Below are 26,996 nucleotides of genomic sequence, written 5' to 3' on the forward strand. Positions count from 1 at the left end.
TGTCCAGGAAAGGAGTATGGAGATAACCTTGAATAATGAATGCAAGAGCAGTTATATAAACATTATCATAGCCCTGAGAGAGAGGAAGCCATGAGGAGGGAAAAAAAAGGATTGTCCTTTCTTGGTTCTCTTTGGTATGAGAGAGGGGGAAAATCTGTTTGGCTTAAAGCAGAGGTCCCCAACCTTTTGGGCACCAGGGACCGGTTCCGTGGAGAGAGGTTTTTCCACGGACCGGAGGGGGCGGGGTTTGTGTGCTGCCCGCATCCTGCGGATGGGGCTTTGTATGGCCCGGTTGCCAGCATGCTGTGGCCTGGTACTGCTCCACGGACTGGGGGTTGGGGACCCCTGGCTTATAGGACTCTGTTGTTATACCCTATAATAATAGATTTCCAACATTTCTCCCAGTGTCTTCCCTTGATATGTCCTGATGATATTTCTACCAAAGAGAACTTAATTAGTGATGGGCTGTGAAATTGGGTGGATGGACCTTTATATCAGAAAGACATTTTGACATCAGTTCCATATTGGTTCCCTAATACTGGACTTCGTAGGGGATGACCAGGCTGAGCCAGAGGGCAGGGTAAAAGCCATTATCAGTCTCTATGCCAGGGATCTTCAAACTTGGCAACTTTAAGACTTGTGGACTTCAACTCCCAGGATTCCTCAGCCAGCCAGGGCTGGCTGGGGAATCCTGGAAGTTGAAGTCCACAAGTCTTAAAGTTGCCAAGTTTGAAGACCCCTGCTCTACGCCCCTGTAAGAGACCTAAGTCCAGCCCCCTTTGAAGTCTGTTGTCTCTTATCTGACGCCTATTCACCTTGACCATTAGTAGATCAGATTCTTGTGTATAAATAGCATGGGATAAACTTACGGTCCTTCTGAACTTTATCCTGGCTCCTGACGCCTTGCACCTGACAGGTTGTTCCTTTAATCAAAACTTCAGAATTCTGTGAGAGTCAGTTAGGTTAGATGGGCATTTAAGAAGCTTAGTAAATAATTACAAAGTTGTAGAGGAGAGAAACCTGCTTTTTCAACCAGTAGAAACCCTCTTGAAACCCCATTTTCCTGCCTTTAAAGGTAAAGGTAAAGGTTCCCCCGCACATGCATGCTAGTCGTTTCCGACTCTAGGGGCTGGTGCTCATCTCCGTTTCAAAGCCAAAGAGCCAGCGCTTGTCCGAGGACGTCTCCGTGGTCATGTGGCCGGCATGACTAGATGCCAAAGGTGCACAGAATGCTGTTACCTTCCCAACGTAGTGGTTCCTATTTTTCTACTTGCATTTTTACGTGCTTTCGAACTGCTAGGTTGGCAGAAGCTGGGACGAGTAACAGGCGCTCACTCTGTTAACGCGGCACTCGGGATTCGACCCGCCAAACTGCCGACCTTCTGATCGACAAGCTCAGCGTCCTAACCCACTGAGCCACCGCATCCTGCCTTTAGAGAGTCCCCTTTTAGAAATCCTTCCACACCTCTCCAGACACACCTTTTCTGAAAGATTTGTGACTCGCAAGGAAAGCTGACTGTTTTTAGCGCCTGTCGAATGGCGGAAAATGATCTGTTTTCATTGGCAGCGGGGCACTAAGCCAAGTCAATGTTAGTCAGTCCAAACTAGGAACGAAATTAACTTATCCTTTTGTTTGCTTGTCTGGGCCAGAAACTGGCTTTGATCTCGGGAGCCTTTTTTTTCTCCAAATGAGACTTGGCAAGGCCAGCTCGTCATTTGTTAGCTGCTTTAAGTGAAGGGGGTTATAATAATCACCTTGCCCGGTAGTGATCTCTAACAGATGACATTATTTGGGTAATAATAAACCAGGGAAAGTAAACACGCTTGAACTAAATGGCTCTTTCAGAGCTCAAGGCAACCTTACTGCTGCGAATGGGAAAACTCTTCCTGGACGGCAAAAATTCTGGATTTGTTCAAACCGGGATGCCTTGCACAAGGATTCATAGATGAGGCTGTGTTCCTAACAGGCTGATTGGGTGGGTGGGAAATACAGGTAGTCCTCAGGTTACGACCGCAATGGAGCCCAAAATTTTATGTTGCTCAGCAAAGACATTTGTTAAGTGAGTTTTGCCCTGTTTTACGACCCTTCTTGCCACAGTTGTTAAGTGAATCGCCGCAGCTGTTAAGTTAGTAGGGCTCCAGATGTTTTGGGATTGCACCCAGGGCTCCTATTACTAAATGCACCTGTTTTGTCAATGGATGTTAAAATCTAGTTAAAATTAAAAGCCCCTACCTTTGTCTTTCCCTTTCATTTCTGGATCCCTTAGGGTGACTGCATAATCACCATATTGCTTACTGAAGATGACCACGTTGAAAGTGACGATGTAATTTTTTATCTCGTTTTTACTGGATCCGCCCTTCAGCACTGCACCAGCACTAGGAAGCTTGATTCAGGGAGATTGGAAACCATTGCTCCAGGTAAGCTTGCACAAATAGATAGCATAAAACCTATCCATCCCTTCCTATAGCTCTTACTGCATTGGGGTCCGTGCATTTGAGTGAAGCGTGAATACAAAATTGGCACTCTCCCCTTAGGAGCAGCATTGTGGCCAGGGCATTGTATGAGCAAGTATGGTTCGGTAGTGAACTGGGCTATAATTTGGGGAGAATTGTAGAGGACATGTACTGCCAGCAAATGACTTCTTTATCAGAAAAAAGGGGAGAATAGAAAGTAGAAGTGAACACCATGGAGAGCTGTGCACTCATATCAGAGGCAATTCCAGTTTGAAAGGATTAGCCTGTGACGTCACCATGGCCCAGGGGACGCCCAGTTTGGGGTTCCTTTCATGCCACCAGCAGGAGCTGGAGTGAGGGACGGGAGCTCGACCCCGCCCCACGGCAGCACTCGGGTCTCAAACCCAAGCTTGCTAACCTCCAACTTAGCATCCTAACCACATGAGCTCCTACACCATGGAGAACCGAGTTTCTGGAACTGAGTTCACACAACAACCTTTAACCCAAAATCCAGATTAGTAAAACAGAGTTGGCCTTATGACACCAAACAAGTTTTTCTTGAACGAATAACTTGCATTGTCAACAAGCTGATGGCAAGCATCCTGAACCACTGAGCCTCCACAGATTGGGTGGGACATCACCGGTGAGGAAACTGTTTTGGAAAACAGCATGGCATCCAGAGAAGATGGTGCCCTTTGCCCATTCTAGAAAAACTGTAGGGCTTTAAAAGAATTGCTGGTGTTAATGAAGTGATGGCTTCCTTCCTTCCTTCCTTCCTTCCTTCCTTCCTTCCTTCCTTCCTTCCTTCCTTCCTTCCTTCCTTCCTTCCTTCCTTCCTTCCTCCCTCCCTCCCTCCCTCCCTCCCTCCCTCCCTCCCTCTTTCTTTCTTTCTTTCTTTCTTTCTTTCTTTCTTTCTTTCTTTCTTTCTTTCTTTCTTTCTTTCATTCTTTCTCCCATTTCAGAGTGCTGTCTGTTTTGGAAACATGCCTAATTAATTCTCTCTTAACTGCTAATAACAGACAATTCTTGATGTTTTGCTAGGCCTTTAGGAAACATAATTGTTAGCATTTATTTCATTTACATCTGATGTGTCCATTTTAATGGATCGTATTAAGGATAAATGTAAGGGTTTGTTTTGCAAACAGCAAGAGGAACTGGGTAGATGTTTCTGAAATTAAGGCTCTGCACAAAGTTTGCATTACCAAGAGCTGAATGTTGTCATTTCCTTTGCTCTGGATAATTTTGCTGCTTCAACTCATTGGAGAGGCAGGGAGTGGCGTCCCCACCCATTGTCCACTGGAAATTTTATTCAGTCATTTTTGCAGAGTGTCATGGGGTCAGCCCCATCACCTCCTGATGGAACTGGGAAAGACTCTCTTTTCAAACAATAAAGAGCCATTTCCAGTCTGGGAAAACAATGCAGATGTTGATAGACCAGCGAACTGACTCATGATGAGACAAACGTTCTTATGTCCCTACACTTTTCAAAGTAACAAGGGAGGGGGGGAACAGCTCGTTTTTTAAAGCGAACGCCCTATGAAAATCAACAGCCCAAGAAGAAGAAAAGGGTCTTTTGACCCTTCTGTTCTCCTTTGACCTTTGCCAAGTCCTGAGAGTTTGAAGGACCCAATTGGGTCAGTAACTGCGCCCCCCCCCGCTCCCGGGGTTCTGTTGACTTGCTGCCTGCTTTGGTCTCTTGCCCCGATAATTGACTTGTGTCATGAAGGGCTGACGTTGGGCCTTGAAGCGGTTTCGGTGACAACCATTGAAAGTGACTCAGCCTTTTTTGAGCGCTACAGGATTAATAACCAATGAGAGATGGGCAGTAATGGAGATGAAGACCCTTGTGGTCTGTCGGAGAAATGGTCTTGATTGGATGATGCCAAAAATCTACAATGGAAACATAAATGTAAAAGCTGCTCAAGTGCTGTGTGTAACATACCTTTTCATTCATGGTCTAATCAGGTCTCTAGTAGCCCATGGCCTCCCTCTTCTCCCAGGCTCCAGTTAGGGCCCCAGAGGCTAAGATTAGACATCAGGAGCAAATTCATCCTAAGGGGTTTCTTTTCTTTTCTTTTCTTATTATTTTATTTTAATATTTTATTTTATTTTATTATTTTATATTTTATTTTATTATTTTATTATTTTATTATTTTATTTTATTTTATTTTATTTTATTATTTTATTTATTTTATTTTATTTTATTTATTTTATTTTATTTTATTTTATTTTATTTTATTTTATTTTATTTTATTTTATTTTATTTTATTTTTATTTTATTTTATTTTAATTTTATTTTATTTTATTATTTTATTTTATTTATTTATTTTATTTATTTTAATTCCATTTATATCCCGCCCTTCTCCGAAGACTCAGGGCGGCTTACAAGCTTAGCAGTAGCCTTCATTCTATGTATATGCCTGCTTATTAGGGCTTTCAGACACACATCGAGCGGCATTATTACAAAGTCAGCTTAATTGCCCCCAACAATCTGGGTCCTCATTTTACCTACCTCGGAAGGATGGAAGGCTGAGTCAACCTTGAGCCTGGTGGGATGCGAACCTGCACTAATTGCAGGCAGCTGGTGTTACTTAAGGAGGCATTAGCCCACTGCTCCACCAAGGCTCTTTTATTTTATTTTATTTTATTTTATTATTTTATTTTATTTTATTTTATTTTATTTTATTTTATTTTATTTTATATTATTTTATTTTATTTTATTTATTTTATTTTAATTTTATTTTATTTTATTTTATTTTATTTTATTTTATTTTATTTTATTTTATTTTATTTTATTTTATTTATTTTATTTTAATTTTATTTTTATTTTATTTTATTTTATTTTATTTTATTTTATTTTATTTTATTTTATTTTATTATTTTATTTTAATTTAATTTAATTTTATTATTATTTTATTTTATTTTATTTTATTTTATTTTATTATTTTATTTTATTTTATTTTATTTTATTTATTTTATTATTTTATTTGGTAATGAAATGCCTCCAAGAAAACACCAAACTCAGAGTGCACCTCACAACAGTTTTTTCTGAATAAAGATTCTCAACTTTGGGTTTGAATGTTCACTTTGCTGTGGTAGCACAGTGCTAGAATGCAGTATGGCAGGTTGACTGAACTCGTGGCCAAGAGTTTGAATCCTATGGCTCAAGGTTGACTCAGCCCTTCATCCTTCCGAGGTCATTAAAATGAGGACCCAGATTATTAGGAGCAAAAGGCTGACTCTGTAAACCCCTTAGGGAGGGCTGTAAAGCATTGTGAAGCAGTATATACTAAGTGCTATTGCTATTATGTAAAGCACTATGAAGTGGTATATAAGTCTTAAGTGCTGTTGCTATTGCACCTTTGTGCCTAATAATGATATGCACACATGTATATTATTTTTACTATTGTTTTGCTAATTTCAAATAATTCTCCAGAACTATTACCTTTTTATGTGTCTTCTAGAGATTGTGGGGTTTTTTTCCTCCTTTGATAAAATACTCTTTGTAGTAGGCATCAAATGAGTAAACAAGTTGCTTGAAAGTACGGTAATAGTCATATGGCCTTGGCTTAATAAGACACTTCCTTAGGAAACATACCAAGTACTCTCCCCCTCAATAACATTCTCAATCCTCTTTTCAGATCCTTGTATGATTTTGGAGACTAAGTAATTTTTCTAAGGAATTTTACTGTGAGACCATGGAAGTCCAGGCAATTGCAATAGTTCATTCCTTCCTTCCTTCCTCCCTCCCTCCCTCCCTCCCTCATTAATTGCTTGCTTGCCAGGAGTCAATTTTTATGAACTCTGTTTGCCCACCAAGCTCAGAGAGCAACAAGGACCCTACAGTTCAACCCTGAGCTACAAATATTCTCTTCTATAATCTAAGGATGTCTTTAATTGCCAGTTCAAATGGAAAAGAGTTTCCAAGCTAAATCTTCATGAACAAATGTTAGTGCTTCCCTAACTAATATCCTCAGAATTTAAATAAAATAGATTAGATTAGATTAGATTATTGTCATTTTTTCCTGTGGGCACAACGGCACACATTAAAAATAAAATTTAGTTGCTTGCTCTCAAAGTGCACACATACATAACACTCATTTAAAACATACTGTATACAACATATGTATAGACCTACACCCTTACATAGAAGTAGCATGTAAATATTCATCGCTGTCCATCTTGAATACATAACGGAAGGAGGAAGCTTTAGTGTTCACATGGTTGATATTGTATGGAACAAACCTCAGACTGAATCTGGATGTTCTGCTTCGGAAACCACGGAGCCCCCTCCTCCCAGAAGGTAACAAGAAATATATTAGAGCTGTTCTGTGCTTTTCAGCGAACCTCAGAATACTCCTCTATATATGACACGCTTTATTACATCGTAATGTTTCCAGGAGTCCAATTAATATGGTTACCCTCGATCATTCACAGAAGTGATGCTACACTGGGGTTCCTAGAGAAGCTTGGGATAGTTGCTGAAACTCTGCTGTCTGATCTGAGATCTGAGTCCTCAGAAGAGTTGATCTTGAGTAGGCTGGATGCCACGCTTGGCTGGATAGGATGTGAAGTCATGCTCTAGTGAATCCGCCAATATTTCTTGTTTAGTCACAACAGTGTTGTGTCTCCAAGCAGCTGGGTGATAAAAACAGTCTACTTGAATGGAGTGCAGCTGGATGGGAGGCCAAACATCAGCACGAATGGAATGGCTTCTCTATTATTTTCCTGTCAAGTCTGATTGCTGGATTTCTCTCCAAGAGACGCTAGCATTTCTCACTGGTTAAACTGGATGGAGGTGGACTTGGGTTCACAGACTCAGCTACGATGCATTGAAGCATCAATAATATGGCATCTCAGCAGATGTGACATGCGCAGAGCCATATAAGAATCTACTTAAATTGATTACCTGCCCAACTCCAGTAAATAGTAATACTTGAAAAAAAAATATAGAAGGACTGATTAAAAAAAAACAAACTGAAAAATGCCCACTGTCTCCTGAGGTTCTGCACAAGATCATGGCAAACGAGATGTTGAAACCATATAGTACAGTGGTGACAAACCTATGGCACGCGTGCCAGAGGCGGCACTCAGAGCCCTCTGTTGGCACATGTGCCACTGCCAGCAGCAGGTCCATCAGGGAGCCCTGCCCAGCACAAAGGAGGCGAAGCAGCCTTGGTGGAGCAGTGGGCTAATGGCTCCTTAAGTAACACCAGCTGCCTGCAATTAGTGCAGGTTCGAGTCCCACCAGGCTCAAGGTTGACTCAGCCTTCCACCCTTCCGAGGTAGGTAAAATGAGGACCCAGATTGTTGGGGGCAATAAGCTGACTTTGTAAAAATGCCGCTTGGGGGGGGCGCGAAAGCCCTAATAAGCAGGCATATACATAGAATGAAGGCTATTGCTAAGCACATTGATTTGTGCTTCTTAGATTGTAAGCCGCCCTGAGTCTTCGGAGAAGGGCGGGATATAAATGGGATTTTTTAAAAAAACCCCAAAACTAGCAAACTTGAGTAGAGGTGGTAGAGCAGAAGTCACCAACCATCGTCGATTAGCGGACTGGAAGAAAAGAGGGGGAAGCATTTTACATGAGTGTCTGCACGCACGGGGCCGTGAGCATGCACGTGCTGCAAATGGGGCAGGGCTAGTGCCTGCGTGATACTCACTCGCCCTGCCTCATTTTTGCGTGTTGCAGCGCCTTGTGTCTGCACCCTGTGGTGCCACGGCGGCCGTATTTGCGCCTTGCAGCAGGTTGGCCCATTTTTGCACCCCTGGTTTTTGCGTGCCAGAGGCGGCACTCAGAGGCACCTCCCTGCCCCCACTAAGGGCACCACAATGCTGATGCGGCCCCTGGCACTTTGCGATAAATAAGTGGGTTTTGGGTTGTGGTTTGGGCACTCGGTCTCTAAAAGGTTGGCCATCACTGATATAGTATTTCAGGTTTTTTTCTTGAAATGGGACAGGTGAAAAGCTTTCTGATCTTTAATGCAGTGCTTATGTACTGAAGGGAGAGAAGGAAACAAGCAGATCGTAAGTTAAGCCTGAAAGAAACTCAGGTTTTTTTGACCAACGCAGGATATGCCTTTGTAGCAAGTCATTTCAATAGGATATGTGCTAGGAACCAATATATAATTAACAACATAGTACACCAAATTTTTCAAGTAACTCAGGTAGAGGTGCAGTCACCTTTATGCTTGGACATCTTAAAGGTATGATCATTTCCAGCAAGCCCCCTCTATGTCTCTTGCCTACACGTTTGCATTTACTGCAGGGATCTGCCAAGTATAACGGTATGTGAGACACTGCCTAACAGTAGCCAGATAAGAGGCAGCATAGCCCACAGCTGGATAGAATGCAAAATAACAGAGTTGGAAGGGACCTTGGAGGTCATCTAGTCCAACCCCCTGCTCAAGCAGGAAACCCTATACCATTCCAGACAAGTGGCTGTTCAGTCTCTTCTTAAAAGCCTCCAGTGATGGAGCGCCCACAACCCCAGGAGGCAAGCCGTTCCACTGGTTGATTGTTCTCACTGTTAGGAAATTTATCCTTAGTTCTAAGTTGCTTCTCTCCTTGATTAGTTTCCATTCGATGCTTCTTGTCCTGTCTTCAGGTGCTTTGGAGAATAGTTTGACCCCCTCTTCTTTGCGAGAGTTCCTTTGATATTGGAATACTGCTATCATGTCACCCCTGGTCCTTCTTTTCACTAGACTAGACATACCAATTCCTGCAACTGTTCTTTATATATTTTAGCGTCCAGTTTCTAATCATTTTTGTTGCTCTTTTCCACACTCTTTCCAGAGTCCAAATAGTAGGCAGGTACATCAGGTACATCCTGGGTGTATTTGTTTTATATTCTCAACATGGCAGGTCTAACGTAATGGTTTTTAAAATCCATATTAACCTTGACTTGTGCCACAAATATCCCTGCCACCCAAATCTCAGGTCATGTCCTTGTAACCCCAAAAGCCTTCTATTTCTCAGCAACACCCACTCTTTCATCCAAAGTAAACAACAAGCTGCAAAATACAATTTCAGATCCGGTAAATTAATCCTCCTCTTCCCTTTGCATCCTGCAACACCTTATATTTAACTCCCCTGCCACACAAATTTAGCTATCTCCTTCTGCCGCTGTTTAAATGGTGCATCAGTTGTCAAAACAGGTACTCTCTGGAACAAAAACATTACTCCAGGCAAGACATGCGTTTTTATTACAGAAATTCTCACCCGTAATGACAGTTGTCACTTTTCCCATCTTCGTGAAATGTGCTTTTCAGTTTAATTCAAATGAATTCCATGATATACCATGACTAAAATTTGGTGGATTTACCAGGAGTAAATCCATAGCAAATTTATTCAGATTTCTTGATGTACTATAGAATTGATTAGACATTCCTTCTAGTCTGTGGACTTTCCAGTCCAGTCCACAACCCTTACTACTACTACTACTACTGCTGCTACTACTACTACTACTACTACTACTATTATTATTATTATTATTATTATTATTATTATTATTATTATTATTATTATTATTAAAAATGGTGATGTATTTTGAATGGACTTTCAGCACCAGTTTGATTGAAGATAATAGTTCTGTAGCCTTTTCACAATTATGTAATCACTAACGTAGGGGCCCCAATCCTCGGCCTGGGGACCGGTACTGATCTGTGGCCTTTTAGGAACTGAGTTGCACAACTGGAGGTGAGCAGTAGGCGAGCAAAAATGACGTGTGTGGGATCCAGGTTGCGTGCTCCTCCTTTCCCTCCCTGGTCCGTGAAAAAAAATGTTTTCCTTGAAAGCAGTCCCTGGTGTGAAAAAGGTTGGGGACCACTGCATTATTGTCTGATCTCATCCTCCTGAAAATGCATTGTACTAGGTAATCACCCTGTAAGACAGGGGTGTCAAACTCAATTTCACTGAGGGCCGCATCAGCATTGCGGTTGCCCTCAGGGGGCCGGGTGGGTATGGCCAGGGTGGGCGTGGCCTACTGGGTGGGCGTGGCCAGCTCTACATCGTTGGCATCAAGGGTGCCTATGGGGTCCTGGGCAGGAGTGGGACAGATCTGAGGGTCTCTGGGCCAGGGCCAAGGCAATGGGGGCCGTTCCCTCACTCTTTCCAGGATGGCTTCGCGGGCCACATGAAACCACTTCGCGGCCCCGGGCCTTGTGTTTGACATGTCTGCTGTAAGAGAACTGATTAAGATCAAAGGATATTGCTTTTTAACTTTGCAAACACAGAACAGGCTAGGATAGGAAAAGAATATTAATTTTCCATGCTGATTGCAGAAATTTTTGAATCCAAGCTCCAAGGTTTCCAGGTAGACTCAAAAACATTTGGGTCTGAAATCTAGACAAATACCCCTGATGGGGATTCATTGAGGAGGACTTGGTACAAGGAAGCTTTCGTTATCATGACTTTTTTTTTACACATATGCAGGAAGCAGTGGTTTTGTGTTCCAAAATGTTGAAGAATGCATTTGAAGAGGACTCTTGCGATTACTTGCTTGTTTATCTTTTTCAGTTTATAATCCCGGTGATAGCAGATTTGAATATTTTTGTAGAAAAGATTGTGAGAATGCAGGTGACTTACTAAAAAAATTGCAAGGTTTTATTTGTGTATTTTTCATATATTATACATAAGAACTTTGCACTAGGGGAGAGGACAGGCAGTTGTTTTTTTAATATCCCAAATTGGTTTTAGTTTATCAGTGTAAAAGTAGTGCAAGGCATTGTTGGTTTTTATTTTCTCTGTCTAGAATATTTTGTTTAGTCATATACTGCTAAGATAGTCTTTATGACAGTGGTTCTCAACCTTTTCTTCACCATGGACCCCCTTTAAATACCTTTTGTGGCCACGGACCACCAAGACTTAACTCGAGATTTAAATCACAACACTGCACACCCCAGGGGTCTGCAAACCACAGGTTAAGAACCACAGACTTTTGACATTAGTTGCAAATTCTGTTATATATTGTTTCTTTTATTGATCCAGGACCATATGATTTATCTCCTAGGTGGCAGATGAAGCCTATCTTTTAGGCTCCAGCTTTTGTCTGCAGTGTGTGTGTGTGTGTGTGTGTGTGTGTGTGTTTAATCTTGTTACTCTCCTGCCTTCTTCCTTTACAAATCCATAATACTGAATTGCCTCTTTTAGCAATTTAATTTCTGTCGTTCAGCCTTAGAAGCAACACGAAACAGACGCTGCAAAGCACAGATCTTTCTCTGTTTAATGGGACGGGTGCTGGAAGTCCTGAAGCAATTTAGATCTTTGCCGTGTTCTTTGAGGGATAGCTTTTCTTGCTTTTGAATTAATTGACAAAGTCAAAATCTAATTCTGGGCAGGGCAGGGGAGAGCATGTCAGTGGCAATGGAAGAGAAACATCAAAGAACTTGAAAGAGAGCCAACACATTGCTCTCTGCAGCTGGATGTTTGATCTGATTCAGTCTTACTTGCCACCTTGGTCTCATCTCTTTAAGAGCTGAAACATTTGAATGTTGGTTAGCTCAGTATCCTGGCCCAGCATTTTAGGTGACTTGTTTCTTCAGATCTCAGGTTTCTGGCTCCTTCTCCTTATTGTCCATCGTTTCTCATCCTTATGCTCTCCAGATGGGAGGGGACTGCATTTTCCAAAATTCATCCCTAGCGTGACTATTCTCAGTCCTGCAAGTTTGGCATTTTAGAATTCGGCCTTTGGGTTATTTGACTTTTTTGACCTGAGATTTATGCATGGCCAAGATCTTAGATTGTTGAATAAACTACAGTTGGCTAGGTCACAAGTCACTCCCCGCAAACCATAAATGCTGGCGTCCTGCTAAGTCAGACCCAAAGAAACCTCTTTACCCTTTAACTCATGAACCCAGTCATTTTCTGTGAATCTTTTTTTAGATGGACTTCTGGACATCCATAAAGATGTCATTAAGAGCATCAAGATACCCAGGTAGTTTTCTTATTAACAAGAAAATAAGAAGCTACCTGGATATCTTGATCCTCTTATTTATTTATTTATTTTTTTGCAATTTCCTAGTTGTAATGCTATGGGAGAATGATCCTGAGGGTCAAGGGGAAGAGATACTGCCTAGGAAACGATCAGATGGTGCTCAAAGAAAGAAACTTTCTTGCTAAGTTTTTAAGAAGAGATTGGACAACCATTTGTCTGAAATGGTGTAGTGTTTCCTGCCTGAGCAAGGGGTGGGACTAGAAGACCTCCAAGGTCCCTTCCAACTCTGCAGTTCTGTTCTGTTCTATTAACTTAGGAAAGACCCATCAAAGCAGGCAGTTACAGAATTTAACTCTAAAATGGCAGTGCCTTGCTTGGCTGTGGCTGTTTCGACTCTCAAGTTTGTTGCGATTTTGGAGATGGAAGTGCCAGCCAGTTTGAGTGATTCTTTGGGAATTGTGACAAGAAAGTAGAATTGTATTACCAAACTGTTACATGACCATCAGTCTATATTGGATTTGATGATATTTAGCAAGAAAGGAACTATTGCCATAATGGCGCAGTGGTTAGAGTGCAGTATTGCAGGCTAACTCACTGCTCACTGCCAGGAGTTCGATCCTAACCAGCTCAAGGTTGACTCAACCTTCCATCCTTCTGAGGTCAGTAAAATGAAGACCCAGATTGTTGTTTTAAACCTTGTATGCCAACCAGAGTTGGCTGTGGTATGGGTAGCTAACTCAATAATACAAAAAATTTGTGCCCCATATTGCAACTTGCACAAATTGTCTGAATCAATGGGATGGTTGGCTGAGGAAGAGAGAGAAAAGCTTTATCTTAGTTCAGACTGCTTGAAGAGTTGTTGTTGGCAGCAATAATATCTTTATCACCCTTTTCCTATTTGGATGTTACCCTAGTCTTATAACCATACAGTCATTTATCTTTGAACAGAATTAAGTTGGGCAGCTACAAATAGTTCCTTTCTGCTCCTTCCACTTGGATTCTTAATTCCAGCTACCCCTTTGCTCAGTGCTTTTTTTGTAAAAGAAAAAGGTGCTGGAACTCACACATGTCATACAACCCGCCTTGCCTACCCTACAAGGTTCCATCCAAAAAAAGGTGCCGGAACTCCATTCTGAGCATTCTATGACAAAAAAAGCCCTGCCTTTGCTTGTGAAACCCCAATTATGGAGGACGTTGCCATCCTCATTCTGAGAGCTTAAGGACTCCAATTCCTGCTTCAGTTTTCCTCTTCAATAGTGAATGAATTGGTTTTTTGCCATGTTACCCTAAAAGGATTTTTCCCCAGCTGCCACTATCCACCGAGCAGCTGTGAATTGTTCAAGTCTGTTTCTGGAGAAGAAAACGTCATTTGAGTCCATTGATGTAATTAAAAATAGAGAGGAAGGAGGCTGGCGGGGCGGGGGGGCGAAGGAATGTTGGTTCATTTCTAAAAGGGACTGAAGTAGTTCGCAGAGTAGCTTTTCCAGTAATTAATGAATGAGATGTCCAGTTTGGGTGTGGAGGGTGATGACTGCAATGGGGTACAAGAAAGGAGGAGAGGCGAAGCATTGATCTACCAATAAAACAATGGTGGTTTTGAAAATAGGAAGCCTTCAGAAGGAAGGAGAATTTGAGTTTAAATGCTCTGTATAATCCTTGTTTGGCTTGATTTGCTGTGGGAACTACCTTCAGTGCAACCCTGATGTTTCAGCCTCCTCCCTTTTTAATCAAAATGTTTGAAAGGATGGCATTCCCATCTTGTCTGGTTTTGATAGCTCCACCAGGTTTGAATGCTCTAATCCCTGACTTAGGAAAAAGCTAAAATCAAGTAGTCCTTAGCCTACAACTATCAACTCTAGCTAGATTGTGGTGCTCTGAAAGAAAGACAGCCTGTGCTTGAGATGATACATTTCACTCTCCCTCCCCAAAAAAAGAACAGAAGGGGGGGGGAAGTATAAGCGTAGAAAAATATCAAAATTAAAATATCTTGTGCAGTATCCAGCTTCTTCACCAGGTCAACCTAGAATTGCTGATTCCAGTTGAAATCAATTTGTAGAAATTATTTATGCCAGCCTGAATATATCACTTTATTAAGAGTTCCCACTACAACTGTGCATTGATTGCATTTATTTCTTTAATGTACTATTTTTCTCTTAATGCTGCCCATTTCTCTGCGAAGCGACAGTTAACTGATGTAGTTTCATGAAAATGAAATGAACCTGGTGGCCTTACACCCTTGATGAAGATGCTATAGCTAGAGATGGGAGGACATGGAAAAAAGTAGAATGGAAATGTCTCATTTAAGTCAATTTTGTTTCACAGGCCATGACTGTTGTGAGACAGTGAAAGTCTCTCTCTATGCCAGCAAGCAAGGCCACCCACTTCTGGTGGTGGCGGAGGAGAGCTTGCAGTTTGTCCAGGATGAAGCTTACGACGCGGCACAGTTCCTGGCATCGTGTGCTGGAAACCAGCAAGCATTAAACTTTACACGTTTCCTGGATCGCTCCAGGCCACCTGCAGGGGACTTAGATTTTCTGGATGAGAAAGTCACTTTGGCGTTTCGTCACCTGAAACTGCCGACTGAGTGGAACGTGTTGGGAACAGACCACCATCTCAATGGTAAGCTTTGGTAATGCTTTGTACATGCTGCAGATTGGATTATTACGGTGATAATCAAACTGAGGAGCCGGTTCCCCACGTCATATTTTAAACAGACTGGACTGATTTCTCCCTGCAAAGTACAGGCTGTTGAGTCTGTTTTCCATAAACCTGATTTATTCCATTAGTACCCTATTTGTCTGCCCAGATTAGCTTTCTAAGCAATTTGCATTTAACAATGCCACGCCACATAAACAAATCACAGTGAAAAGATTCTGTTGTTGTTTTGTTTTGGTAGAGGTTATTTGTAGCATTTTTATCCTGTGAGTTCACCAAAATGACTATTGGGACAGTTCCTTCCTGAAAAAGAGAGAGAAAAAAAGAGAAGAGAGCACCAACTTTTGGGTATTAAAAATGTTAAATTAAATTTCATCTGAAGATTCTCAGTCATCCAGGTGATGGTTGTCCTAAAGATGCTTTTTCAAAAGGCAACAGGACTTCCTTTGTTTTTCCTTGAAGATGTTTCACTTCTCATCCAAGACACTTCTTCAGTTCCATGCCCGACCACCACCACCATCATCGTCATCGTCGTCGTCATCATCATTATTATTTAATGTATATTATAATTCTAGGAGGAGAAGCAAATCAAAGAAAAACAAAAAAAGTCCAGTCGCCTTTTGAAAAAGCACCTTTGGTTCCTCATTGCTACTAAAATATCCATGGAGATACCTAGAAAAGGCCACTGCTGGCCCAGTGATGGATTCTACTGCAAATCAGGGCTGTTTCCAGAGGAGGCAGAGGAGGAGAGGACCCGGAGCTTATGGAGCAAAGGAACTGGATGAGGCTGTCGGCAGGCCCAGAGGAAGAGAGAGAGGCTTTTGGAGGAGTTGGTGGCGGCGGCAGCGTGCTCCAGGGGCGAAAAGAAGCAAGGCCTCTTTAAGGAAAAGGTGGAAGAGTCAGGATCAGAAAAAGGAAAGAAGGCGAGGTTGTCAGAATACAAGCGAATTTGAGGGCTAATCCACATGGAGCCCCATTTCCATCTGTCCTGTGTGCCATCGTTCCCTCCATAGAGACTAAAATGGACAATGTGAAATTTGAGCGGGCCACGAACAAGGAGTATATATCGGAGGTGGTGACCCTTTGAGAGGTGTATGCAACGAAATTTCATTTTGATGTATGCCGATTGGTGTACATTCAAAGTGACAATAAAGTTAGCATCATCACTATTGAAATGAAATGGAGAATGCAGCCCTGGGGGCTAATTTTAGATATTAAGAATTTGAACCTCGGCTCCTTTTCTCTCTTTACCCCCTGTGTCTTTATTTCAGTCTTATCAATTGTTCTTGTGGTCACGTGGTGCTAGTTATTCCTTGACCAGTTGGTTTCTCTGTGGTTGCAACGTGCAGCTGGCTGCACAGTGTGACCATAATTTGTTTTTCCTTTCCAGATATTAGTAACCTTGCTATTTACTTTTGGGGTAAGTGACGTTATGCATAAGTACATTCAATGGCCAGGGTGACATCACCTATCCTTATCTTGCCCTCTTTACTCCCATTCTTTAAGCATTCCATTTATTCTCATGCATCGTTTACTTAGCCTACATGCCACTCTTATCCTATTCAACCATCCACTTGGAATTTCATATTTGTGCAGTACATTCCAAACGCAAATCTACTCACACTGTCAACCACTTTCTCACATTCATTCGCAAAATCTGATCTGCCTGGCACAACGCTATGCTGCACTTCCCCAAATTGTGCTCATTGTGTTTCGCTTGCACCTTTTCAATCAGAATTTGGTGGAACACCTCAGAACGGGACAGCTCACCATGGCCAAGTCAATGTGGGACAACTCACCATGGGGTCAATCAGAATAGACCTGGAAGGGACCTTGGAGGTTTTCTCATCCAACCTTCTGCTCACACAGGAGACCCTATACAATTTCGAACAAGTCCAATCTCTTACAGAGAGACTCTTAATATTATAGATAACTATTATTATTAGTAATATTGCTAATAATATTACTAATGATATTACTAACAATATTAAAGAGAGGAACAGTCTAGACTACAGTTATCTCGCATTGAATTGTCCTGCGGTGAGTTGTCCTATGTCGCGTTGGCCACGGTGAGTTGCCCTAGACCAGAGGTAGGCAACCTTGGCTCTTTTATGACTCATGGACTTCAGTTCCCAGAAGAAATTTTGGAAGTTGAAGTCCACGAGTCATAAAAGAGTCAGGATTGCCAATCCCTGTCCTAGACCCAGAACATCTTCCAACAAACTTCAGACAATTAATCCTCTCCTTTTCAATTCAAGCTTGCTAACTTTCTTTTTGTGGAGGAGAACAGAAATGACATTTTTCCAATTGTCAGGTACGGATGCAGTCTTCACATGGGTTAAATGATGCTTTAAATAAACATGTCCGTACTTTAACATTTCACCAGTTATATACCTTCTGTACTTGCAGCCTTATCCTTTCCCACATTCTTTTAGCATTTGTAACTCTTCCTCCATTTTTTTTTTCTTGGTAACTAAGTTTGTTAGCATCTGGCTATCTCCAGGTATCAACTTCCATGACAGGAGTAATCAATATTGAAAGGTTAAGATTGACAAATGACTAAAAGGGCTGTACTGGATATTACTGCCATAATATTTTATTGATAGCAATTACAGTTTTGTGCAAGTTTCCTTGGATTTAAATTTGTCCTTGGTCTTTCTGAATAAACATATCCTTGGGGAATATCATTACTCGTGTTGGCCATGTACTCAGTGAAAAGCAGAGGGAGGTAAGATTAGGTTGGCCTTTCCCAAAGTGAGCAGTTTAAGTTGTGTAGGAGTTTAATTGATGTGACGCCAACTGTTGCCTAGGAATTTCTTTCCTAGAGTGTTTTTAATTTAGAATTAGCCATCTCTTGGCATCGAACTAATGTGTTTGATGATTTTATACGGTAATATATTGATTTTGGACGTTTTAGATCATAGAACATAAAATAACAGGGTTGGAAAGGACCTTGGAGGTCATCTAGCCCAACCCTCCACTCAAGCAGGACATTCCATATCATTTCAGACAAATGGCTGTCCAATCTCTTCTTAAAAGCCTCCTGAGGTGGAGAATCCACAACTCAGATCCATTCTGGTTGTTTTGCTGTTGTTGTTTTGCTGTTGTTGTTATTATTATTATTATTATTATTATTATTATTATTATTATTATTATTATTATTATTATTATTATGGACACTATCAAGACCCATTGTTGATTGCAGAGGCATATAAATGTAATTAAATCTTTTCTAAGCTTCTTTTCTTTAGAAAAGAAGCTTTATGTTGATGTAATTATTTGCAGAAATATTAGAAAAATGTCTACATTTAATAGTTGTTTACCCAAATAGTAAGAATTGTATTAATTCAAGGTTGGCAAAAGAGAACACTATTGGAAGAAGAGAACATCAAGCAAAGCTATTAGGTGGACTATAGAATTATAGAAACTAATTGTTATTGATTGTTTTTTTAAAAAAAATTTAAACCCAGACAACACACCGTTTACCAAATATTAAGGTGATTATGTTAAAAAATAAAATAATAAAACGTATTTTTTTAAAAAACAAACAAACAAATGCAATTAAATCAGTCAGTCGATCAATTATTCAGCCCTTTCTCCAAACATCTCTATTACTGCTTTAAGGCCAACTATGAGCAATATGTCCTTCTTAGCTGATACCGGGGTGAGGCTGCAGTGTCTTCTTGCCAGAATTTAATCCAGACATATTTAGCACTGCAAGGTCCTGCAGCTCTTTTAACTCTTAAGGGCAGCTTATGTTTATGCAGGAATAAATGTTACGTGACTCAAAGCAATAGCAACATTGCTTTCTAACTGAGCGTATGTAGGCACCAACATGTTGATGCCATTTAGACATTTTCTAGGAGGGGAGCTAGGCTGTTCCTCTCTGTGGTCACTCAGCTTGCCAGGTCTCTGCTCCAATTTTGTCTGGTTTTAATTTTTATACATAAAATAGGGTTGACAGATTTAGGCCCGGGAAGAGAAGTTAACACCCTCCCTCCCTCCCTCCCTCCCTCCCTCTCTCTCTCTCTCTCTCTCTCTCTCTCTCTCTCTCTCTCTCTCTCGTGAATTGAGAGAATGAAATAAAAACTGTAAAGAAAGGATGAGAAATGCTTTCTTATTTTCTTATTACTCTTGACGAAATGCTGCTCAAAATGGCCAACGGGACCTAACGAGAAAAAACGAGAATGGACTTGTCTTCCAAGAACAAATTAACAAAATGTCTTTAGCTTGCAAATCGGTCACATGCCGGTGCTTTATATTTTCTTTTTCTTTTCTTTTTTTTTTTTAAAAAAAACCCGCTACTGTTAACAGGGCTTCTGTGATCTAGAATGTTGAGCTTCTGCAGACAGCTCAATCTTCAATTTTTAGGATGGCAAGAGACAGCTCCTAGTCCCTAGGGCTTCAGGATGAGGATAGGCGAGTCACAATGGCTGAAATCACAGAAGCAGCTTTGTTTCTTGTGCTGTGTGACCTGCTCCCCTCCCTCCCTCCCATCCCAACCAGCAAGGAAGGCCAGGTTTCATGATGAAGTGAGAAGTAGTTTCAGAATGAAGTTAGAAGCAGAATTAATTGCTTTGAGAAGGAGGTAAATGGCAGACAGAGGGCACTGTTTGATATTGAACAGATCACCTGGCTATAGATGCTACGCTTTTGTAAAGGATGGTGGAAATGAAGAATGACAATGGGAATTAAATAAGGAGCCACAGGTCTGATCCTTCATGTACCCTCTGAGTTTGATTCAGTCGTCTCAGCTTGGTTGTCCCCATAGCTGGGGAAGTCCAGGGCTCTTCTCACTGTAAACCCTGGCTGATGTGTCAACTCTCATGCTCTTAATGAGAGAGTGTCTGGTGGGAAGTTTCCAGACGTGATCTGAATATCAACCTGGAGGCTGAAGCCGCCACCTTCTCTCTGCTTTGGTTTCTCAGAAAATGTTCCCCGAGAGACGTTGTTGCATTTTGCAGCCAGACTCGGCTTGCTGCGGCTGACGTGGTTCCTGTTGAAACAACCAGGTGGCAGAAGGGCCGTGAGCGTTCCCAACAGCGAAGGAGCCACACCGGTGAGCTTAGCCTTGGAGAGGGGCTATCAGAAACTGCATCACATCCTGAACAGGTAAGGACCATTGATTCTGATTAGCAGTTCAGCCTTTTGGCTTTGTGGGTTTCTCTCTTGCCTCTTATGGTGATTCCTAAGCAGTCACCCATCCAGAAAAAGGATCTGTTTAGCTTGAGTCATTTCCTCCCTTGTTTCTAGAGACTGCTCCAGTTAGGACTGGAAACTCAGGGCCGATATAACTGGTCAATATAGCAATGCTGAGCTAATTGCCTGCTTTGTTGTTGTTGTTGTTAGTTGCGAAGTCGGGTCCGACCCACTGCGACCCCATGGACAACGTTCCTCCAGGCCTTCCTGTCCTTCACCATCTTCTGGAGTCCATTTAAGCTCACACCTACTGCTTCAGTGACTCCATCCAGCCACCTCATTCTGTCGTCCCCTTCTTCTCTTGCCCTCAGTCTTTCCCAGCATTAGGCTCTTCTCCAGTGAGTCCTTCCTTCTCATTAGGTGGCCAAAGTATTTGAGTTTCAACTTTAGGATCTGGCCTTCTAAAGAGCAGTCAGGGTTCATCTCCTCTAGGACTGACTGGTTTGATCGCCTTGCAGTCCAAGGAACTCGCAGGAGGCTTCTCCAGCACCATAATTCAAAGGCTTCAATTCTTTGGCGCTCAGCCTTTCTTATGGTCCAGCTTTCAGTTGCCTGCTTAGGAGAGGCAATATTCTAACTTTCTTGATGGCCTTTTTTTCCACCTGTAAGTCAACCTGCCAAGCAATATTTTAAGTCACTTGTTCTAAATCAGCGGCTCCCAACCTTTTCTATGCCCTGCGCCCCTAAAACGCTTCTGATATATACTTGCACCCCTTACAAAAGTTCAAAATAACGGCAACAAATTATGCATATACACTATAAATTTTAGATTAGATTTTTTTTAGATAACCTTTATTGTCATTTTTTCCCCTGTGGGCGCAACAGCACACGTTAAAAATGAAATTTAGTTGCTTCCTCTCAAAGTGTTCACATACATGACACACTTTTAAAACATACTATATAGAGCATATGTGCAGATCTACACCCTTACATATAAGTAACATATAAATATTAATCACTGTCCATCTTGGATACATAACGGAAGGAGGAAGCTTGAGAGTTCACAAGGTTAATGCTGTATGGAAAAAAGCTGTGACTGAATCTGGATGTTCTGCTTTGGATATCGCGGAGCCCCCTCCTCACGGAAGGTAACAAGGAAACAACCTTTGAAAACCCTGATTTTCGCACCCCCTGGAATATCGTCTCATTTGGGAACCCCTGCTCTAAATGCTTGCAAGTGTTTTGCCCTTCAGCGTAGCATTGGTAGACCTAAGAAAGTTCTAAGACAACTTCTGGGCTGCATGTAGCCCCTGCTGCACACCATAAGGTGGCACCTAACCATTGTTCCTTACTTGGAGAGAGGAGTGGTTTTAGGGGCAAACTTAGATACTAATATATTACACAGAAAGGGATGCGGTGGTTCAGTGGGTTAGGACGCTGAGCTTGTCGATCAGAAGGTCGGCAGTTTGGCGGGTCGAATCCCGAGTGCCGCGTAACAGAGTGAGCGCCTGTTACTCGTCCCAGCTTCTGCCAACCTAGCAGTTCGAAAGCACGTAAAAATGCAAGTAGAAAAATAGGGACCACTCCGGTGGGAAGGTAACAGCGTTCTGTGCGCCTTTGGCATCTAGTCATGCCGGCCACATGACCACGGAGACGTCCTCGGACAAGCGCTGGCTCTTCGGCTTTGAAACGGAGATGAGCACCGGCCCCTAGAGTCGGAAACGATTAGCACGCATGTGTGGGGGAACCTTTACCTATTTTACACAAGAGCCCTCATTTCTGCTATTAAAAAAAATCCAATCCTCCTTGATGAAAAAAAAAATATATACATTCTGATTTGGGGAAAGTATTAACGAGCTATAATAACAATACCAATAACAATAATAACGATGATGATGTTGGAAGGGACCTTGGAGGTCATCTAGTCCAACCCCCTGCTCAAGGCAGGAAACCCTATACCATTTCAGACGTGAAGGCTCTTACCTCATCCCTTTTCCCCAGAGCTTGAACAACACTTTGAATTACGTTTTTTTTATGGGTGCAACCAAGGTGTCAGCTCCTGTTCGAAAGAACTTTAAGGAAATACTTCTTTCTCCCTGTCCAATTAAATTACATTTTCTCTCTTTTTTAAAAAAAACGTGTAATTTTGCAAGGCTATTTAACCTAGGACATTTTGCTTGATATCTTTGATTTGGGGACTAACTGCAATTTGATGCATTTCGAGAACAAGGTAATCTCGGTTTTACTGAAATGAGTAACTAAAAGGAAAGTCGCTGGCTTCTTTAGGCAATGAATCTATCAGATGCTCCTAGTTAGAGCAACCTGGTTCTCTGTTTTAGAGCAGAAGGCTAATTGCCAACTTCATTTTGACCCAGATTCCCGGAGAAGAGCATCCTTGTTTATGATAATAATGGCACAGTTAGAAATAGAGATTCCAGAGACCGTGATTTTATATAAATTCCTGCATGTAGGAATCTTAAATCTAGAACGGTGTTTATAAGTATTATCCTGAGGGTCTTGCCATGGGTGGGGAACCTGGTTAGGTAGTAACAGGAATGGGAACTGTATCTCTCAGATTTCATGTTTGGATGTGGGATGGAAAACAGTGGAGACATCAAAGTATGCGTATTTCTTTGCTGTGGGGTTTTCATCTCAGCAAAGGCTGTTGTGTATTGTGTCACATCTCATGTATCCATTTCAAAATTGGTTCTCTTCCAAAGATGCTATGGTGAAAGTGGGAAATGTATTGTTTTGGCTGTGAGAATAATTTTGCTCTGGTCAGTATTTGAACGGGGGACCACTTCGGAATGTTGTAGGCTAGACTGGAAGGTCATAAAACATGATGAAAGAAGGAGTTGAGAAGTTACTCACCATCTTCATCATCTCAGACAGAAGCTAAATATTTTGTCTTCTGTAGACTAGATCTATAAACTGAAATTTGATTGCTTCTGCAGAGGTTCACTTAAAGGTTTGTTAGTAACTCCTGCTCCATACTCTTCCCACATCTGTTATAGATTACTTGTGTCAAATAATTTGAAATACTTTCAGCTGGATATCATTTCTCAATTTCTAGAGTGCAACCCAAATGGTTTATCAATTGTTCATAATCGGCTCTTGCTAGGATGCAGCGTTTTGTAGCCAATTCAAAATTTATGAAGTTGAGAGTTTGGTTGCCCATGTCTTTTCCAGAGAAGAAGCCAACGAACCAGAGTCCTGGAGCACCTTGTCACGTACGGTACATTCTGGGGACTCCTGCATCAAGTACCACCAGAGCTTAAACATTTACACTCTGACAGTTGAAATGAAGGAAGAAGACAAACTGAACGTGGAGAAAGATATCGTTCAACTCCAGCTGCACATCCAGAATCTCCAGCGTACGGTGAGGGAGAGGATCTGTCTTAGCTCATTGGTTTCACCGAGCTTGATTTTGAATAATTCTGATTTGTCATGGTCTTGCCGCTTGATAAGTACCATGCTGTTATTTTAAAAAAGTTGATAGGATTACAAGTTTGGCTTTGATTGTAATAAGAAGACAGTTTTATTGTGTTGTTCTTTATAATCTCTTGAGAATAAGTTGCTTTGAGATAACATTCTGGTTCTGACAGCTGACCTAAACACTCTCAGATGCCACAATTGAGAATCCTTGATTGCTGTGTATATGGATCACATATGAACAGATTAATGAGATGGGGAGAGGAATATGAGGCTAGGAAAACCATCTGGGAATGTTTAATGATTCCTGCTTGTTATTTTTGTGGTTGCACGATATGCATGTAAATAATACAATAATACAAGCCCTGGGGGGGGGGCTTACAGTCAAAATGTGTATACCGCAGGAAGTGAGCCCCCCCCCCCAAATGGGGAGGTGATTGCAGGCAGGTGATAATCAGCACGGGTCTAGGTTAATGGAGGAATAGCCATCTGGGATCCCCGGACAGGGTCTTAGGGTGTAAATCACTAGAAAACAGAGATGGTGTTGCAGAGACCAAGGGTGAAAGAAGTGATAGTGAATGAAAGCAACTTAGTTTAACTACTGGAGCAAAAGAGCTAAAAATGAAAGAACTAATACTGGAATGTCACCGGTAACCGTTTTATTCCCACAGAATTCTAGGGTAAGGATAGGAGGCTTTGCTTCAGGGAGGAAATTATGCTAGGAGACCTGACAGAATGACAGAATTGGAAGGGATCTGGAATCTATTCCAACCCGCTCCCTGCTCGGGCAGGAAACCCTATACCATTTCAGACAAATGGTTGTCCAATCTCTTTATTGAAAACCTCCCCCCCCCCACAACGTCTGGAGGCAAATCGTTCCACTGATTGATCTCTCAAGAAATGCCTGCTTCGTTCCAGGTTGCTTCTCTCCTAGATTAGTTTCTATCCGTTGCTTCTTGTCCTGCCTTCAGGTGCTTTGGAGAATAGGTTGACACCCCACCCCCCGATTCTCATCTTGGTTCTTCTTCTAGAAGAAGAAGATGTTTGTGGAGCGGGTGGCTTGCCCAGGGATAACTTATGGGCCGCCTAAGGCTCCTGGGGCAGAGATTTCATCAGCTCCCTTAAGCAGTACTTCATGTTTTACCGCATAGTCACAGTCTTCCCTCGAGACCTTCTGGAGTTCACCAAATGCTGCAAAGAACAAAGCAGAGCTTAGCTTGTAAGTTAAAATGTGGTTTGGGTAGCTTTAGTTAAGTGTTTTGTAGCAACTTAGCTATAGTCTTAATGTGCTGTGTGAACCAGGTTATCATATTAAGCCCTGCCATGAGTTGTACATTTGGACAGAGCATGCTACACGAACACAGCAATTGTGTGTTATACTAACCTGGGTTCAGTGCACTGTGTGAATACCATCTCAGTATATTTTTAGGGACGTGGTGGCTCAGTGGGTTAGGACGCTGAACTTGTCGATCGGAAAGTCGGCAGTTTGGCGGGTCGAATCCCGAGTGCCGCGTAGCAGAGTGAGCGCCTGTTACTCGTCCCAGCTTCTGCCAACCTAGCAGTTCGAAAGCACGTAAAAATGCAAGTAGGAAAATAGGGACCACTCCGGTGGGAAGGTAACAGCGTTCCGTGCGCCTTTGGCGTCTAGTCATGCCGGCCACATGACCACGGAGACGTCCTCGGACGAGCGCTGGCTCTTCGGCTTTGAAACGGAGATGAGCACCGGCCCCTAGAGTCGGAAACGACTAGCACGCATGTGCGGGGGAACCTTTACCTTTACCTTATATTTTTAAATTGTTGCTTAGGTGCCCCATTGCTTGTGCACCGGCAGTGAAACAGAGCCAATGGCCTTCCACCTGAAAAGTCTTAGTTGGGTATTAACTGATAGCAAGTGCGCTGGCGGGAATGCATCATGTGTCACCAGTCGAAAAAGCTATGTTTAGATGGCCTTCTATCAAGAGACCTGGTTTGTTTCACATCTAATCTAATTTCAGTTTTAGTTCAGTCAGGGTCAACTGCTTCGCTTCCTGGAGAAAGAGGGATCTGTCTCTTTCAGTTTAGGGAACCAGAATGACTTCATTGAGAGGATGGCAGTAAGATCTCAATATTCTCTCCTCCTCCTCCTCTTCCCCTCATTCTCTCTCCTTCCTTCCCTTCCTCCCTTCCCCCAGTCCCTTTGCGTTCCAGCACAAGTGTTTGTGTCTGGATCTGCTGCTGGCTGACTCCCAGCCAAAGTCTTTCCCTCTGGTTGTGCTGAAGTCTTCAGCAGCTTCCTTTGTTTGAAGCTCAGTTGGGATTGAGGATGTTTGGATGGATCAGGACTTCGTTTTTGTCTTTTCTGAACATGTAGATAAGAGGTCTTTTGCTCATGCCCAGCAAAATTGGTACCCAATGGCCTTAGAAAGGCACAGGACCTTCAGGCTAATGTCATCCGACCTTGGACCTCATTTCAAAATGCATGCAAGAGATCAGACTTCTAATAAAAAAAATGACCCCTCCTGGATTAACATGGAGAGAGAAAGAGGGACAAATGAGAGACAGAGAGAGAGAGAGGGAGAGACAGAGAAACAGAGACAAATGAGAGACAGAGAAAGAGAGGGAGAGAAAAGAGAGAGAAGAAAAAGAGAGAGGGAGACACACACAGAGACACAGACACAGACACAGACACACACACACACACACACACACACACAGAGAGAGAGAGAGAGAGAGAGAGAGAGAGAGAGAGAGAGAGAGAGAGAGAGAGAGAGAGAGAGAGAGAGAGAGAAAAGAAAGCTAGGGGAAAAAAACCCAGCCATTCCCATCTAATTTTGAGGTGACTAACCTAAGGCTGATTTTTACCATCCTGGTACCTTCCAGAGGCAGCCAGTTTGCAATGCTAAGAATTCCCTGCCAGCATGGGAGATGCTGTCCCAACCCACTGGGAGAGTACCTAGTCAGGTAAGGCTGGTCTAAGTCTAGTCAATTATTAGTGGAATCTATCTGAAGAATTCAGGTAGGAAGAACGGCAGAAGCTGAAAGCAACAAAACTTGCTTGGAACTGGAACAGAGGAAAGGGTGATTCAGGCTAAACTAAAGTGAAAAGCTTCCTGTAAGCCAACAGGAGGAGGCAATTTTCAGAGCAGTTCCACCTCTGTTCTTCTCCGTGTCAGACTGAAACTCAAAAGCAGCAAGGAACGTGGTGATGGGTGGGTGGCCTTTTCCTCCTACCAAGATTGGCTCTCCAGCCAACAGTGCTGCAGAAGAGAGTAACTAACGAGGGGTTAAAACATAAATCCAGACACAGCGTCTTAATCTTGTCTTATATTTGGATTTTCAAAAGAAAAAGGTACATTGCAACTGTTCCCCCCCCTTTTAAAAAAATAATAATAAAACTGTTGT

The 26,996-nt window shown here is 42.2% G+C and overlaps 1 protein-coding gene across 2 annotated transcripts in view; it reads left to right on the top strand.

Moving 5' to 3' along the window:
• AKAP13 (A-kinase anchoring protein 13) overlaps positions 1–26,996 on the top strand; it is a 243,512-nt gene that overhangs the window by 91,167 nt on the left and 125,349 nt on the right. The window contains exons 3-6 of one of the 2 annotated variants that reach the window (XM_083371301.1): positions 2,268–2,418; positions 14,712–15,008; positions 19,973–20,156; positions 23,373–23,562. In XM_083371301.1, the coding sequence (XP_083227427.1) occupies positions 2,268–2,418; positions 14,712–15,008; positions 19,973–20,156; positions 23,373–23,562 (822 nt within the window). Of the gene's footprint in view, positions 1–2,267; positions 2,419–14,711; positions 15,009–19,972; positions 20,157–23,372; positions 23,563–25,479; positions 26,556–26,996 lie in introns of those variants that run through there. The other variant, XM_083371302.1, reaches the window with a different exon arrangement.

This window comes from Vipera ursinii, assembly GCF_947247035.1.
Source record: "Vipera ursinii genome assembly, chromosome: 11".
Taxonomy (NCBI): Eukaryota; Metazoa; Chordata; class Lepidosauria; order Squamata; family Viperidae; genus Vipera; species Vipera ursinii.